At 37.8% G+C, this 18,751-nt stretch overlaps 1 protein-coding gene across 1 annotated transcript in view; it reads right to left on the bottom strand.

The window, feature by feature from the left end:
• The window catches only part of LOC116272672 (thrombospondin type-1 domain-containing protein 7B-like), a 67,452-nt gene that overhangs the window by 21,487 nt on the left and 27,214 nt on the right, over positions 1-18,751 (bottom strand). Inside the window, exons 4-5 of the mRNA XM_031661438.1 lie at positions 13,225-13,370; positions 493-652 (exon numbers count right to left, since the gene is read on the bottom strand). Coding sequence (XP_031517298.1) covers positions 493-652; positions 13,225-13,370 — 306 coding nt within the window. The remainder of the gene's footprint in view (positions 1-492; positions 653-13,224; positions 13,371-18,751) is intronic.

Raw genomic sequence — 18,751 nt, 5'->3', positions numbered from 1 at the left:
AACTGATACATTTTATGTAACTAATAATGACCTTCCCATTTATATAGAACTTCACATTTACAGAGTGCTTTCATGAACTCATAGCCTTACTGGTTCCCACCATGCCATCACCCAGAATTCAGTCAACATTTTTTTAATGCTGGCCAATGTGCTAGGTACTGTTAGATACGGAATTAACATCACAGTTCCTAGATGAAGAAATCATTGCTCACAGGGGCTAGACTACATACCCCAAGGAAAACAAAGAAGTGATAGAGATATGATTCTAACTTAGCTCTTAAGTTTCCAAATCCAGTGCCTTTTTTTTTTCTTTTGCCTACTTTGGCTCCCTCAAAGCAGTAGGTATATACCAAAGTGATAATCACAATTAAAAATGAATTAAAGTTATTTAAAAATTTAATTTTGATGAGTTAGAGCATCTCCAGGAAAAAATTAGTAAAATAAACAAAAAGATCACCATTGGAGGCAATCCCAGTCACTAGCATTGCATACCTGGGCAAGGCACAGAACACAGCTGCTTCAGGATGCTGTCCTGAAAGGGCATTTCTCCACACAGTGCATCCTGGACACGTCCAGCTGCATGAGATACTGAACCATTGTGGACCACGCAGGAAAGGCTGCGGATCTGAATTCCTTCCCCACAGTCTCCACCCTGTGAGAGGAAAGGATACTTTCACAATTACCCAAATAATTTACATCTCAAAGTTTTGGCTTTTGCCACCTCTTGCCTAAGAAGACCATAGTTGCATATTTTGGTAGCTTCCTCCTCTTGTGAGCTATCTCTCAATTGTTGATAATAAAGCACCCCTGAGCAACACTGCCAGAGTTGATAGAGAAGCAGCAGTGGGAATGCAAATTTATGCTATGGAACCTATGTACTTAGAATATGACAGTTCATTTTGGAACTCAGCCAAGATTGACTAAAAAAGAAAAACAATACATAATTTGTCCAGGTGTATGTGATAAAATGACCTAATCTGTAATCACCCCCAATGGGAACATGTGAAGTTACAGGGCATAAATTTCTTTTATTTTACTTGTTTTTCTTTTTTATAGAATTCTGTACTTTTTATATGGATTAGGTTGAGGTTTCTAATAAAACATCGTTTTTCTCTATTGCCACAATAAGTTGTTTTCACAGCATGCCTTCCATGCTGAATAATGTTCCTTGAAGACATGTCATTCCCATCTCACTTAGATATTCTAGGCAATTAGAAAAATTTTGTACAATGTCTCACAGAAACAGAAGTTTAGAATTGGATGGCTCCTAGTGGTAAACTGGCCCAACCATCTGCCTGATAAAAGGCTTCCTACTATAATATTTTTGGCAGAGAAGACTTCAGTTCCAAAATGTCAGCATAGAAGCAAGCTGGCTTCACCCTTCCCCCAGCTCCCCACAGATATCCAAAAACAAATATTCAATTCTGAGACTATCATCAGCCATATCTCAGAGCTCAAATATGAGGATAAGACAGTTCGTGGTACCACAGAGAAGTGAAAAAACTCAGTAAGTGGTAAGAGAATCAGACTTTCATGTCTGCAATAGCCCTCCCCCAGATCTTCCCAGAACAAGTGCACAGAAATTTTCCCTTTTACTCATGGTTTCTGGGCTGCAAAATGTGAGATTGAGGTAGACAACCAGCTTCCCCACCATCTTCAGTATCCTGGCAGGACGCCTGTCTCCGCCTCAACCCACCAGAAGCGTGGGAAGTGCCTGAAGAAAGAAACATCCCTAAGGACATCCAGAGACAAAGGGGAGGGATGACTACTATCCCCAGCTCTGAAAACTCTGTTCTGTAATTCATCCAAAGGAGATACCAAGTCAAAATGGCTCTTCAGCAGCACCATACTGTAGGAGGTTGGTTTCACAGGTCCCCTAGGCACGAACCCCTACCCAGCCTTCTCACACTATTGGGATATCCCCTTGGGGGCCTCCCCTATTCAGGATAGGCAGCACACTAATTGTTTACTGAAGCAAAGCAAACCTACGCTCAGGATGCTATCTAGTGCTGAAAAGAAGGCCAGAACTTAGCAGCAGAAAAAAAGAAAGAAAACCAACAGTTAAATTACAAAGAGTTACTAAAAAAAATCCAATAAAAACCACAACAAGCCACACAGACAAGCCTAGAATTAATAGCTAGTCCTTCCACATAAAGACAGAGATGTCCATTTAAAAAAAAAACAAAAACAAAAAACACGGAAAACAGGGAACCAGGACCACCCCAGATGAATAAAGAAAGGAACCAGTGCGTGATCCTAACAACATGGATATGTGAGCTCTCTGACCAAGAATTCAAAATAACAATTTCTAGAATACTCTATGATCTCCAAGATAACATAGAAAATCTATTCAGAAATTTATCAGAGAAATTAAAGAGCTTGAAATAATTTTAAAAAATAGAAATATTGAAACGACTATATTTGCTGAACTGAAAAATTCATTAGAGGCTCTCAAAAGTGGAATGGATCAAGCAGAGAAGAGAATTAGGGAGCTCAAAGACAGGTTACTTGAAAATACACAGTCAGAGGAGAAAAAGAATGAAAAGGAATGAAGACTGTCTCCAACATATAGAAAATTACCCCAAAAGACTAAATATAGGATTTATTGGTGCTCAAAAGGGAGTCGAGCAAGAGCAAAGTGTAGAAAACATATTCAAATAAAAAAAAATCAGAAAACTCTCCAAAACTGGAGAATGATATAAATATCCAGGTACTGCAAGGTCAGAGAACACCAAACAGATATGACACAAATAAGGCTATCTTAAGGCACATAATAATCAAACTCTCAAAGGCAAAGGAGAAAAAGAGGATCTTAAAAACATTAAGAGAAAATAAGCAAACAATATGTAAAGGAGCTCCCATTTATCTGGCAACAGATCTTTCAATGGAAATCATACAGGGTCGGAGAGAGTGGGACATTTTCAAAGTTCAGAAGGAAAAAAATCCACTGCCCAAGCATACTGTATCCAGCAAAGTTATCCTTCAGATATAAAGTCCTTTACAGACAAACAGAACTGAGAGAATTCACCACCACCAGACTTCTCTTATGAGAAATGCTAAAGGGGGTTCTTCAGTTTGAAAGAACAAAACACAAATGTGCAAAAACAAAGCATTTGAAGGTATAAAACCCCACAGGAAAAATTAAGCACATGGACAAACATGGAATATCCTAATACTGCAATTGTGGTGTGCAATTCATTCATAACTGAATTTGAAGCCCCAAATAAACATCTATCAAAAGTAATAACAGCTACAGCAACCTGCGAAGAGATATGTAATATAAAAATATGTCAGTTGAGAAAAATGAAAGTCAAAATATCAGGGGGGCAAAGTTAAAGTGTAAATTCTTTTGTTTGTTTCTATTATTTTCTTTGTGATCTAAGCTAACTTGTCATCTCTTCAGAATAACTTGTTATACAGGATATTTTTGTAAGCTTCATGGTAACCATAATTAATGCAAAAACTTACAATAAGTTTACTAAAAGTAAAACGCAACAAATTAAAACTTACTACCAGAGAAAATAACTTCACCACAAAGGAAAAGGGGAGAAAATGAAAAGAGGAGTTACAAAGCAATTAGAAAACAAGCAACAAAATGACAGTAGTAAGTTCCTATCAATAACACTGAGTGTAAATAGACTAAATTTTCCACTTAGAAGACATAGAGCATCTGAATGGATAAAAGAACAAGTCCCAAGTATATGCTGTCTACAAGAAACTCACCTTACCTATAAAGATACATATAGTGAGAGATAATGAAAGTGAAGGAATAAAACAAGATATTCCATGCAACTGGAAACCAAAAAGAGAAGGAGCAGCTATATTTATATCAGCTAAAATAGTCTACAAATCAGAGACTGTAAAAACAGACAAAGAAGGTCACTATATAATGATAAAGGTGTCAGTTCAGCAAGAGGATATAGCAATTATAATTATTGATATACCTAACACTGGACTTACCAAGTATATAAAGAAAACATTAATAGATTTAAAGAGAGAGAGAGAGAGAGAGAGAGAGAGAGAGAGAGACCGTCGCACAGTAATAGCAGAACATTTGAACACTCCACTCTCAGTAATTGACAGGACAGACACATAATCAACAAATAAACACTAGAGTTAAACTACATTAGACGAAATAGGTCTAACAGATATTTATAGAATATTTCACCCAAATGTAGAACATACATTCTTTTCATCAGCACATATATTGGGCCACAAAGCAAGTTTCAACAAATCCAAAAAAGTAGAAAACATATCAAGTATGTTTTCTGAACACAAGGGAATGCTACTAGAAATAAATAACAAGAGGAACCTTAAAAACTACACAAATACATGGAAATTAAATGACATGCTCCTGAATAACCAATGAATAAATTTAAAAATTAAGAAAATGTAAAATTTCTTAAAACAATGAAAATGGAGATAAAACAAATCCAAATCTATGAGATACAGCAAAAGCAGTATTAAGAGGGAAGTTTACAGCAATAAATGTCCACATTGAAAAAGTAGAAAGAATTCAAATAAACAATTTAATGATGTACTTCAAGGAACTAGAAATGCAAGAACAAACCAAACCTCAAACTAGTAGAAAGATAAAATTATATACATCAGAGTAGCCATAAGTGAAAGTAGTCTCACCATACAGAAGATCAAATGATCAAATCTTTGTTTTTCTAAAAAATAAACAAAACTGACAAATCTTAGCTAGACTAAGAAAAAAGAAGACCCAAATAAATAATATTAGAACCCCAAAAAAGAACATAAAAACTGAGTTGACAGAAATACAAATAATCATTACAGTATATTATGAGCAACTACATGCCAACAATTTGAAAAACTTAGACTAAATTGATAAATTCCTGGACATATACAGCCTATCAAGATTGAACCATGAAGAAATAGAAAATGCCAACAAACAAATAACAAGTAAGAAAACTGAAGTTGTACTTAAGTCTCCCATGAAAAAATAAACCAGACCCTGACGGCTTCATTAATGAATTCTACCAAACATTTATTGTAGAATTAATACGAATTCTACTCAAATTATTTAAATAAAATTGAAGATGAGGGAATACTTCATAATTTATTCCATGAAGCCAGCTTTCCCTGATCCAAGACCAGAAAAGGGCATGGAAAAGTAGAAAACTATAGGCCAGTATCACTGGTGAAAATAAATGTAAAAATCCTGAAAAAATATTAGCAAACCAAATTCAACAATGCATTAAAAAGATCATTCACCATGATCAAGTGAGATTCATTTCAGGAATGTAAGAATGATACACTGTATGCAGGAATAACACGTAACTTTAACAGAAGGAAGAACAAAAACCATATGATCATTTCAATAGATGCTGAAAAGCATTTGATAAAATTTAATATCCCTTTATGATAGAAACTCTTGACAAATTAGATATAGAAGGAAAAAGAACTCAAAATAGTAAAGATTTCATATGACAGATCCACAGCTAACATTGTATTGAATGGAGAAAACTGGAAAGCCTTTGCTCTAAGATCTGGAACAAGACAAGGATGCCTACTGTTACCACATAACACTGGATGTCTTAGCCATAACAATTAGTCAAGAGAAGGAAATAAAGACATCTAAGTTGGAAAGGAAGAAGTCAAATTAGCCTTGTTTGCAGATGATATGATCTTATACTTACAAAAACCTAAAGGCTCTACCAGAAAACTCTTGTAACTGATAAAAGAATCAAGTAAAGTTGCAGGATACAAAATCAACATACAAAAATCAGTAGAATTATATACACCAACAGTGAACAACCTGAAAAATAAATCAAGAATGCAATCTCATTTGCAATAGCTATGAAGGATATGAAATAACTGCAAATCAATTTAACAAAAAAAAAAAGTGAAAGATCTATACAACGAAAAGCATAAAACACTAATGAAAGTAATTGAAGATGATCTATGCACATGAATTGGAAGAACTAGTATTATTAAAATGATGATACTTCCCAAAGCAATTTACAGATTTAGTGCAACCTGCATCAAAATACCAAAGATATTCATCACATATGTAGAAAAAAATCGTAAAATGTATATGGAACTCAAAATATCAATGTAGCGGCATAATCAGGGCTCACTACGACCTCGACTTCTCAGACTCAAGCCATCTTTCCACTTCAGGCCCCCGAGTATCTGGGACGAGAGGCATCCACCACAACACCTGGTTAACTTTCTTTTTTTTTTTTTTTTAATTTTAGTAGAGATGAGGTCTCACTATGTTACCCAAACTGGTCTCAAACTCCTGAGCTCAAGGGATTCTCCCACCTCAGTCTCCCCAAGTGCTGGAATTACAGGCATTAGCCACTGTGCCCAGCTGGGACTCAAAATATCTTGAATAGCCAAAGAAATCCTGAGCAAAAAGAACAATGCTGAAAGCATCACACTACCTGACTGCAAAACATACTACAAACCTGTAATAGGCAAATCAGCATGGCACTGGCAAAAAAACAGACACTTAGACAAATGAAACAAAATAAAAAACTCACACTTATATGCATGATAAAAACCCCAGATTTATATCCAGATTTATATTCATGCATTTATAGCCAACTCATTTTTGACAAAAGTGCCAAGAACATGCAGTGGGGAAAGCATAGTCTCTTCAATAAATATTACTGGGAAAACTGAATAAGCATATGCAGAAGAATAAAACTAGTCCTCTCTCAATATACACAAAAATCAAATCAAAATGTATTAAAGTCTTAAACCTAAGAACCGAAACTTTGAAACTACTAGAAGAAAACAACTTTGGGAAAATGCTCCAGAATATTGGTCTGAGAAAAGATTTTTTTTTCTTTCATGTAAGGTATCAAAGCACTGGCAATCAAAGCAAAAATAGACAAATGCCATTACAACAAGCTAAAAAGCTTCTGCATAGCAAACAATCAACAAAGTGAAGGGACAACCAACAGAATGGGAGAAAATGTTTGCAAACTACCCATGTGACAAAGAATAAATAACCAGAATAAATAAATAGTTCAAAGAATTCAATAGCAAAAAACCCCAAATAATCTAATTTAAAAATGGGCAAAAGACCTGAGTAGACATTTCTCAAAAGAAGACATGCAAATAGCCAACTGTCATATGAAAAAAAAAATGTTCAACATTAGTAATTATCAGAAAAATGCAAATCAAAAGCATAATGAGATATCATCGTACTCCAGCTAAAATGGCTATTATAAAAAAGACAGGTAATAATAGATGCTGGTGAGGATGTAGACAAAGGGCAATCCTTGAATACTGTTGGTGGGAATTTAAATTACTACAGCCATTATGGAAAACTGTATGGAGGTTCCTCAAAAAACTAAAACTAGAAGTACCATATACAGAAATTCTACTACTGAATACATACACACACAAATATATATATACACACACACACACACACACACATATACTCAAGGGAGACAGGTCAGTAAATTGAAGAGACAACTGCACTGCCATGTTTATTGCAGCAAAATTCACAATAGTCAAACTATGGAATCAACCTAAGTGCACATCAATGGATGAATGGATAAAGAACACGTGGCATAATGTATACAAATGGACTATTACTCAACCATAAGAAAGAATAAAATCCTGTCATTTGCAGAAACATAAATGGAACCAGAGTTTATTAAGTGAAATAAGCCAAACACAGAAAGACAAATATCGTATGTTCTCACTCATATGTGGAAGCTAAAAAGGTGGATCTCATAAAGAGAGAGAGTTAAGATTGATAGTTACCAGAGGCAAGGAACATTAGGGGTGAGGGGGGATGAAGAGAGGTTGATTAATAGGTACAAATATATAGTTTGATAAAAGAAATAAAACCCAGTATTTGATAGATCAGTAGGGTGACTATAGCTTACAATAATCTACTATATATTTCAAAATGGCTAGAAGAGAATAATTTGAGTTGTTCTAGCGTATAGGAAAATATATAAGGTAATGGATATCCCAATTACACTGACTCGATATTTACAAATTATATGAATATACTAAGTTATCACATATACCTGAAAAATATATACATCTATTATGTATCAAAAATATAGTTCTAAAATAAACAAATAAATAAAATTCTGTCAGGCACTCATGAGATGAGTATCTTCGATTTTAGTCAGGTGTTCACACTTCAAAGAAGTCTATTAGATATATGGATAACTTCAGTTGATAGCTCTGTTTTCACATAGATATTCCAGAAAACAGAGTCCAAGGCAAACCTACTAAGATGCAATCTTAGTATGACTAGAGTAGTGGTAAAAGATAACTGAAGCAGGAAAGGAGGGGAAGCTAACATGAGGTAGTGTGTTACCAAGCTGGCCTTGGCTTCACAAACAAGCACAGCTGGTTTCTTGGCTACCCACATGATCTTCCAAACAGGTCATGGGGTATCACCATGTCTCAGTACCATTCATGAAGAGCAGAGAGGAGAGGAAAGAAAGGAGAGGCATTTAAATGTCAACAACTCCTAGGATCCAGTTCTTATTGATCAACGGTCATTTTAGGAAGTCTCAACTCTTTGTACTTCCAAGTCGTGTTACTCAGCTTCCACTAAGTCCAGAAGTTGGTGGAAGAGCTAGAGGCTTTGTGATTATTGCTGCTGCTGTGGATGCTAAGACAAAGAAGAAAAGTGAAGGTGGGAGCAAGAGACAAAGAAAGAAGGAGAACAGGAGAAGTGAGTGAGCGAGACAGAGAGAGAGACAGAGAGATCAGAGTAGGGACTCAGGCCTTCAAAATTCCCAGTCTTTTTGCACCTCTGTTGCTGCAGTCAGATATGCTACATGCTACAATCCATTATTAGGTGACAGTCTGACAACTATGCACTTGAAAACTGAGTGTCCTCTCCTTCTTGTGCCTCTTCCCCTGCAGGACTCCCAAACTGCATTGTCTAGATTTTAGAGATGCTATGGCTCTTGCAGAGGCAGGAGTAAAGAAGGACAAGGTGGCCCGCTAAAGCAGTCATGACAGTGTTCCAGGCCGTGGAGCAAGTGATCCATGGGCTGACAGGTCAGTTGGGCATCAGCCATGCCAAGGTACAATGATAGCAGCTGCTGGGCATCAACGGAAGGTCATGGATAAGCTGCTGGAGGGTGCAGGGTGGTATAGAATGGTTGCTCATAAAGCTTCTTAACATATTCTTCTTCTTCTTTCTTTCTTTCCTCTCCTTCTCCTTCTCCTTCTTCCTTCTCCTTCTTCTTCTTCTTCTTGAGATGGAGTGTCACTTTGTTACCTAAGTTGGAGTGCAGTGGGGCAATCTTAGCTCACTGCAACTTCTGCCTCCCAGGTTCAGGTGATTCTCCTGCCTCAGTCTCCCGAGTAGCTGAGATTACAGGCACGTGCCACCACACTCAGCTATTTTTTTTTTTAATTTGTAGTAGAGACAGGGTTTCATCATGTTGGTCAGGCTGGTCTCGAACTTCTGATCTCAAGTGATTCACCCTCCTCGGCCTTCCAAAGTTCTGGAATAACAGGTGTGAGCCACCACGCCCCACCTGAAGAGTTTAAATGACAGCCAGGTCCTCATAGATGGTGACTTCTGGGCGTTCTCAAATGGTGCAAGGGCAGAAGAAACTCCTTCAGGCCTCTTTTATAAGGACAATAATACCATTCATGAGGGTGGAGCCCTTGTGTCCTTATCACCTTCCAAGAACTCCACCTTTGAATTCCATCACATTGGGGGTTGTTTCAACATGTGAGTTTGGAGGAGGCACAAACATTCAGACCACAGCACACAGTCATTCCCACATTTGTTTTATTAGTATTTCATAATTGCTCTAATAATTTCTATGCCTGTTATGAAACTGTCCCCAAAAAGCACCATAATTTTACATCTAAATGCATTTTTTGGAGATAAGTGGAAGTTCAAAATCAATTCCTAGATTTATTCAAAGCAAATATTCTAGTAAATGTTTATTCCCTAGAGTGAAAAAGAGTAGGTATAAATTATTCCGGGGAAGGGCGGGCTCACTTATAACTTATTATTCCAGATGATAGACTCATGGCAGAATTGTCTAGGTGTATGTTTTACTGTGGAGTATTAGACTTTGTGTACTTGGAAAGAAGAGTTTAAAGATACTGCAACATGCCTGAAATTTGAAAGTTTTGAAAGTACTGATATATGGATCCTTAGGTAAAATATGCAGTTTATTAAAGTGTTTTTTTTTTTTTTTAACACATCATGAGACAGAGTGTGAAGAAATAACAGGAAACAAACTTATGCTACAGATCACTTTAAAATCCAAGACAAATAACACTGTGCTCCTAGTGTGTATCTTGGGATCAGTCCATATTCAACCTTAATCGCTTATACCTTTGACAACAACAGTCACAATGTGAAGAGAAATCAGCATCAGAATTAATAATTTCAGTCATAAAGCAAACATTCACTCACCCACAGTCAAGAGATTTTACACACAAGGGCCTGAAAATAGACCCAGGTCTCTAAGAGAAAGACTGTAAATGGCACAGGTTCTCTCGCTAACTCTCCATTGCCTAGAGTATTAATAGAGGTTTTGTATATAATGAATTGGCATTACTGCCTGATGTGAATAGGCAGATGGTGCCTATAATCATAATCATAGTTTTAATAAAAAATATAATACTAACTATAACTATGGAGCTCTTAACTTATGTCTATTACTATGCAAAGTACTTTGTATAACTTATCTACTTCCTGCCCACATAACCAGCAAAATAGGTACTACTGCTACCCCCACTTATAAAAAAGAAAACAGATGTTTGGAGAGTTTATAGACTTGGCCAGAAATGCAGAAAAATGGGCAGAACCATGACCAAAATTAGGGCTGCTAGACCAGAATCTGAGCTCCTCAAGCAGATTGATGAGCATATGGTGTGTATGTGTTAGCAGCTGAGAAACTTGGGAAGAGTTAGAAAATGCTAAAAAAGAAAGTGATGCCTGAGGATAAATACTTCCTTTTTCACAGAAGATACTGGCAGAATTGGCACATCCACTGTGCCCCACGCGAGTTTCTTTTATTATGGGTTGATACTTGTGAAGGCAAGCAGCCACCTAAATATCATCACCACCCTCATTGAATGAGCTCCCAACTTGTGTTTGGCAGGCAAGGACATGCTAGGACAAGAGGAAGCACAAATGCAGCTGTAGAAAGATGTTTTTCCTTTGTGTAAAAAGGCCCACATGCATTTTGATCACTAATGTTAAAAATCCAGCTTATATATACATTTAAGTATAGTAAATTTTTTAAAAAGATATGGTGTTACCTATCTCACAAAGAGTTAACAATTAGGCTGCAGGAAAAGTAGGAATGTAGCTGGAAGTCAGGAAAAACTCAACTTAGATATTGTCATGATTCCCTTTCTCTTGCACCTCTGCTTTACTTTGTGTCATTTTCGGTGTGCTTTTTGCTTCTGAGTGACTGACTTCATCTATAAGGTAGAATGACGTGGCCACTAAGAGCTTCTGATTACAGTACCTTGGGATGAGATCAATTCCACTTTACATTATTGGGGAAGAATGCTGATTGGCACTGTTTGGGCAAGTGCCCACCCTAGAATAATTAACTATAGACTTGTTTATTGAAGGTTTTGCATAGATTAAGTCTAGCTCCAGAGTTTCTTCCCAAGTGGAAGTGTCAGTGAACGGGAGTCACTCTATCTAGAAATATGATGCAACTCTGAAGTTTCTGGAAGCACAAACCAATCCCCTGCTCTGGTGGGTCTCCAGAAGTCTTGTCAGGGCTTTCAAGACTAGGTATTTCCAACAGATGCCATAACCCTCCACCCATCACCAGCACCACTACAGAGAATGACCACCACCCACCACTCTTGTCCTTATTGCTTTTGCAAAAGCTTGACATTTGACAGCAAAACATTGCGTTTGGCATTTTCCTATAATATTCCTATGGCACAAGTTGGTAGACTTGCCTATCAAAGATATGGATTCCTGATACCTGAGAAGATAAAAGAGAAAGTGCCCAAAACAGGTAAGCTACAGTAGTAGTTGTATTTCTGGTAAGACTTGGAGTGTGGACATTGTCTGTTCTCTGTCTCTCTGTCTCTCCCTCCCTCCCATCCTTTGTCCTCTCTCTTCTTCTTAACGTTCAACTTTCCTCTCCCATTCCCTGAAATGGCTTCCTAAATTCCTTGAGCTTATTTTCTCTATTCTGTCAAAGCAGTCCCAATGATAAGGAGCAATATTCCTTCAATTTTTGTAAGTGAGTCCAAACAACATTTAAATATTGCTGAATACTTAGGAAAGAATTTAGACTAGTAGACAAAGTATTAATATTTAAAGCTATTAAGTTACTTCTGAATTGGTTAATTAGCACGGTTACCTTATTTTCTGTAAAAATGAGACTGAACAAATGTACCACGCATTTTTGTTCCTCTGGGACCTATTAAAATACATAGGCATTTAACTTCTGCAAGATAATAATGTTGCCTGACAATGTCATCCTGACAGGAACACTAAACATCTCTACGAGAATACTCTGCAGATTTCTTAATGCATAATCAAAATTATTGTTACCTAATTAAAGTATGCTTTGGAACATGAACTGAAGGATAAACTACTAGGATAAGAAAGCAGGAAAAAGCAATGTGCTATTTCTTAAGCAAGAAGCCAGAGAGAAAATGCAGTAGAGGATCTTTGCTGATCTAGCAAAAGCTCTTGGTACGTGATATATTATAATGTTGTTAGGCATTTATCTGTCAGGCCAATAAAAAAGTAATCATCGAGGAAAATGTAGTAACCATGGTTCATGTAATAATGTTAAAATATAACTTTTGTACACTTTTGGTTTTCTGCTCATATGCAAGATTTTGTCTAACCCTAAAAGTGCTTCTTTAAGAAATCTAAATTTCTTAAACAATCTAAAGCAAGCTATGGATTTTCACAGCATCAGGATTTTTGCCTAATTAAATAATACTTTGATATTCCCAACAAGCCAATAAAATAACAGAATTTTAAAGGATGCCAAGGAGATTGAAGGATCTGTGACCTGTCCTATTATAATCAGTGCTTAATGAATGGCTATTTATTATCCTATCGATATCACTCTGCATGAGGTTAAGCCATTTGATTGTATTTTTCCATGTTCTACGTTGCATTACAAATACATTGTGCCAGACCCCTGGTGCTGTGAAATTTATTCCATCAGTGCATAGGTTTGACCAGACAAGTGCTTTGAATATACTGATGAATATTTCTCTAACTGTCATTACATGACCTACCTCCAATTTACATGCAGACCAGTTGCCAAGGACCCAGCTGTAGCAGGGGGTCACTGGGCAGGTTTTCTGCTGGGTAAGCTCTGTGGGGCATGGCCGTCCTTCTCCTTGGGTTGGCATAATGATAAATCGAGTCCGGCTCATTCGACCTAAAATGATAAGGGAGGTGTCAGCTTTTCAGTTAGTTTGGCCTGGAAAGGGACCTGAAGAACAGAACGTTGCCTTATACATGTAAGTCTTCATTTTAATAGACTGAACTATGTCCTATCCCACTTTTAGTTTTTCTGTCATTTTCATTTAGAGTTCTACAGAGACGCAGGCTATCTAGGTTTTCACAATGCTTGAAGGATCTGAAATTCTGTCTTCTACTTCTTTTAGTCTTCAAAGTACAAACTTTCTATTGTTGCCAAGTAGACTAATCTTGTAAACACTGGTAGACTGTTAATTCATTTAATAAATATTTATTTATTAAGCTCTAGCATGATCAAGGCATCCTGTAGTGTGCTAGGGTAAAGTAAAATTGCCAGATGTATCTTCTACCATCAAAGACCTCATATTTTAAGACAGGATTACAAATATTAAATCCAAATAGTGAGTATTGCCTCTTCTGTGAGGCAATAAGCATAAGCATGAACATAAGCAAGTAAGGCAAAAATCACACATAGTCCAAATTATCCTAAAAAATTCCCTAGGAAGGTGCCACCCCAAGGTCCCAATAGTGTCTTTCAATTAATTCAAAACAGATAATTTTTTCAGAGGTTTAGAACCAATTTCTTTCTTCACTGAGCACAAGATAAAATTGTTGGCTTGGATGAAGGAACCAAGATGTTTAAAAAACATATGTGCAGATACCAGCCTCCTGTTCTGCAGTGAAAGACAATTGATTAGTAAAACTGGCTCAGGAAACAGCAGTGCTCCCTTATCATCTTCTGCCCCCTCCTAGGCATTAGGTCATCAGCTCATCAAGTGGAATAGTGATGGAATAACCTACATTATTGGTTGGTGCTTCTCTCTGTCTCTCTCTTGCACTCGTTCACTCTCACTCTCTCATTCCTACTCACTCTGGTTCTTTCTGATGAAGTACTCAGCACATATAATTTAATTACTACTAGTTATTTATGAATATGATGGACTCTCAATGTTTTTATAAAGTTAATTATGTAATTGTATTTGTGATAAATGTTAAAAGAAAAACAGGGTTCTGTGGAAGCATGAATTAGAATGGCAGCCCATTTTGAGAAGGAACCAGAGATCACTGCCATGAGTAGTGGAACTTTAAGTAGAAATCTGAAAAGATGCAAGTCAGATATGATGTGGAGAGAGAATGGGCCACACAGAGCGAAGAGAAGGTGAGGCACAAAGGATCACATGTCTGAGGACCTGACAGAAGCCAGTGCAGCTGAAGCGGAGAGCGACAGTGCAAAGGGCTTGAGAAAATGTTGTTAAAGCTATTACAAGCAGAGTCTTTTAGCTGATGTCAAAGATTCTACATTTATATCCTAAGAGAAATGGAAAGCTAGTGAGGACTTCACTTCTAGATAGAATTCACTTGAAAGCCCTGGATAGACACAATTACAGATACCTTCAAGTTTAGTGATAAGTAAGGGTGACTCACACTTTCAAAGAACTAGACCTCTTACTGTCCACCAGAATATTATCATAGATTTGGTGGTAAACTAACTCTCTGAGAATATCCTTGAAGAAAACCAGGGGGTTCTAATCACTGGCTTCTAAATTCCTTAAGGTTTATACTTCCGTGTCTAACATGGTACTTCACAGACATTAAGTAAAGTGGACTATATGTTTAATTTATATTTTCATAAATTATTGATGTGATATTATGTTATATGCAAATATGTGATGATATAATAGTATCAATACATTGATTGAGCTGGTACCATACGTTAGGCAATATTTTCAACACTTCGTATGCATGGACTCATTTAATTCCCAAGAGGAAAATTCTACTGTTCTCCCATATTATAGATGACAAAACTGGGGCTCAGAGAATTTAAGTCACTTGTTTGGGTTTAAAAAAACAAACAAACAAAGTAGGCTGCAGAACAAGATTCAAAGCAGTTTTACTCTAGTAGCTGCTTCACTAATCATGTTGCTGGGTAGACATGAGCAAGACAGCAAAGACAGCTACCTTAGTTAAGTCTTTTTATAGGAGACACACAAGGAAGTTTAGATGGTAGTTGTATTAATTCATTTTCAGGCTGCTGATAAGACATACCCAAGACTGAGAAGAAATAGAGGTTTAATTAGACTTATGGTTCCATATGGCTGGGGAGGCCTCAGAATCATGGTGGGAGGTGAAAGGCACTTCTTACATGGCAGTGGCAAGAGAAAAATGAGGAAGAAGAAAAAGCGGAAACCCCTCAGATGAGATAAACCCATCAGATCTCATGAGACTTATTCACAATTACAAGAATAGCATGGGAAAGACCGGCCCCCATGATTCAGTTACCTCCCCCTGGGTCCCTCCCACAACATGTGGGAATTCTGGAGATACAATTCAAGTTGAGATTTGGGTGGGGACACAACCAAACCATACCATTCTGCTCCCGGCCCCTCCAAATCTCATGTCTTCACATTTCCAAACCAATCATGACTCCCCAACAGTTCCCCACAGTCTTAACTCATTTCAGCATTATCCCAAAAGTCCACAGTCCAAAGTCTCATCTGAGATAAGGCAAGTCCCTTCTGGTTATAAGCCTGTAAAATCAAAAGCAAGCTAGTTGCTTCCTAGATACAATAAGGGTATGGGTATTGGATAAATACAGCCATTCCAAATGGAGAACTTGGCAAAAATAAAGGGGTTATGTGGCCCATGCAAGTCCAAAATTCAGTGGGGCAGTCAAATTTTAAAGCTCCAAAATGATCTCCTGTGACTCCAGGTCTCAATGTCACATCACACTAATGCAAAAGGTGGGTTCCCATGGTCTTGGGCAGTTCCATCCCTGTGGCTTTGCAGGGTACAGGCTCCCTCTTGCTTGCTTTCATGGGCTGGCGTTGAGTGTCTGCAGCTTTTCCAGGCACATGGTGCAAGCTGTCAGTGGATCTACCATTCATGGGGATGGAGAACGATGGCCCTCTTCTCACAGCTCCACTAGGCAGCATCCCACTAGGGACTGTATCTGGGGGCTTCAACCCATGTTTCCCTTCCACACTGCCCTAGCAGAGGTTCTCCATGAGGGCCCTGCCCCTGCAGCAAACTTTTGCCTGGGCATCCAGGCGTTTCCATATATCTTCTGAAATCTAGGCAGAGGTTCACAAACCTGAATTCTTGACTTCTTTGCACCCGCAAGCTCAACGCCACATGGAAGCTGCCAAGACTTGGGGCTTCCACCCTCTGAGGCCACAGCCTGAGCTTTACGTCGGCCCCTTTCAGGCATAGCTGGAGCAGCTGGGAACACAGGGCACCAAGTCCCTAGGCTACACACATCATGGGGACCCTGGGCCTGGCCAACAAAACCACTTTTCCTGCTGGGCCTCCGGGCTGTGATGGGAGGGCCTGCCATGAAGTTCTCTGACATGCCGTGAAGACATTTTCCCCTTGGTCTTGGGAATTAACATTAGAGTCCTCATTACTTATGCAAATTTCTGCAGCTGGCTTAAATTTTGCCTCAAAAAAATATGGCTTTTTCTTTTCTACTGCATCGTCAGGCTGCGAATTTTTCTGAACTTTTATGCTCTGTTTCTGTTTTAAAATGGAATGCTTTTAACAGCACCCAAGTCACATCTTGAATGCTTTGCTGCTTAGAAATTTCTTCCACCAGGTACCCTAAATCATCTCTCTCAAGTTCGAAGTTTCACAAATCTCTAGAGCAGGGGCAAAATGCCACCAGTCTCTTTGCTAAAACATAACAAGAGTCACCTTTGCTCTAGTTCCCAACGAGCTCCTCATCTCCATCTGAGACCACCTCAGCCTAAACTTTATTGTTCTTATCACTATCAGCATTTTTGTCAAAGCCATTCTACACATCTCTAGGAGGTTCAAAACTTTCCCACATTTTCCTGTCTTCTTCTGAGCCCTCCAAACTGTTCCAACCTCTGCCTGTTACCTACTTCCAAAGTTGCTTCCACATTTTTGGGTATCTTTCTAGCAGCGCCCCAATGTACTGGTATCAATTTGCTGTATTAATCTGTTTTCACACTGCTGATAAAGACATAACCAAGACTGCAAAGAAAAAGATGTTTAATTGGACTTACAGTTCCATGTGGCTGGGGAGGCCTCAGAATCATGGTGGGAGGTGAAAGTCACTTCTTACATGGCAGTAACAAGTGAAAAATGAGGAAGAAGCAAAAGCAGAAACCCCTGATAAACCCATCAGATCTCGTGAGACTTATTCACTATCATGAGAATAGCACAGGAAAGACTGGCCCCCATGATTCAGTTATCTCCCCCTGGGTCCCTCCTACAACACATGGGAATTCTGGGAGATACAATTCAAGTTGAGATTTGGTTGAGGACACAGCCAAACCATATCAGTGGTAAAATTTCTTTCAGTGATAATATAGGCAAGGGCTCATTCTGCAACTCCAGGCACAGAGCTCTTGCATGGAGTGTGTATGTTTACACAGATGTTCTTCCCAGAATCACTCAAATCATACAGGTCAGATGTCATTCACATCAAATGTTGTCCCTGCCAGATGAACACATTTGGCACAAGATTTCACATTCAGTTTTGCTTAAATACTCTTCAAGTTTTATAATAACTTTAATGTTTATTCTCTTGACTGAAATACCTATTATCCTAATGTCTTTATAATTGCAGGCTGTGCCATCCATCTTTGTAAGGATAATGACAATGTGGTGTCACCTTTATCACAGCCAAAGAGGCTCTATTTCATTATAACCAAATAACTTCCAGTTTGTCTTGAATTGATGGCATGCTGAGGGCCAGTACTATAGAACCATTTTATTTATTTCCATTAAGGTGACAGATAAGTTTTGCTGGACGTAAAGGTAGAGGAAATCTAATAAATGCAAAAGAAAAAAATGATGCTATTACTTTTTAAAATAATGAAGTCTCAAGATCATTCATCGGAAGCACAGCCATATGGTTTCTCTAGCTTTTGGTATCCAAACACAAAGAGAAGATTTCCAGACAATGCCTATTACTTCCAAGAATATTTTTTGAAACCAAGGAACATATAGTAAATCTGTATTTTGATGTATTTTGTGTTTAATTGTTTCATGTTAAAGTTCAACAAAAAATATTGCTAATAAATGCATGCAAGTGTAAGAGAAAATTACTAGACCTGATACTTCTGTTGGGTAATTATTATCTCTATGTTTCTTTTTCTATTTAGGTCAGGGATGTTTTGATTGTATGAGTTAAAGAACCAAAAAAGTATCCCTCAAATAAAAAATGTGGATGTTCTCAATAAAGGGGCCTGCCACCTCCCAGGGTAGTGGTCAAGTATTACTTGAGATGCCAGATCTCAGAAAGGATGGAATATTTAACCAATCAGCTATCTCTCAGCAATAATTGTTCTATCAAGAACTCCGAATAGCAGGAGC

The sequence above is a fragment of the Papio anubis genome, unplaced genomic scaffold (genome assembly GCF_008728515.1).
Source record: "Papio anubis isolate 15944 unplaced genomic scaffold, Panubis1.0 scaffold154, whole genome shotgun sequence".
Classification (NCBI taxonomy): Eukaryota; Metazoa; Chordata; class Mammalia; order Primates; family Cercopithecidae; genus Papio; species Papio anubis.
Note: the sequence above shows the minus strand (reverse complement) of the source record. Positions and strands in the feature narration are given on the sequence as shown.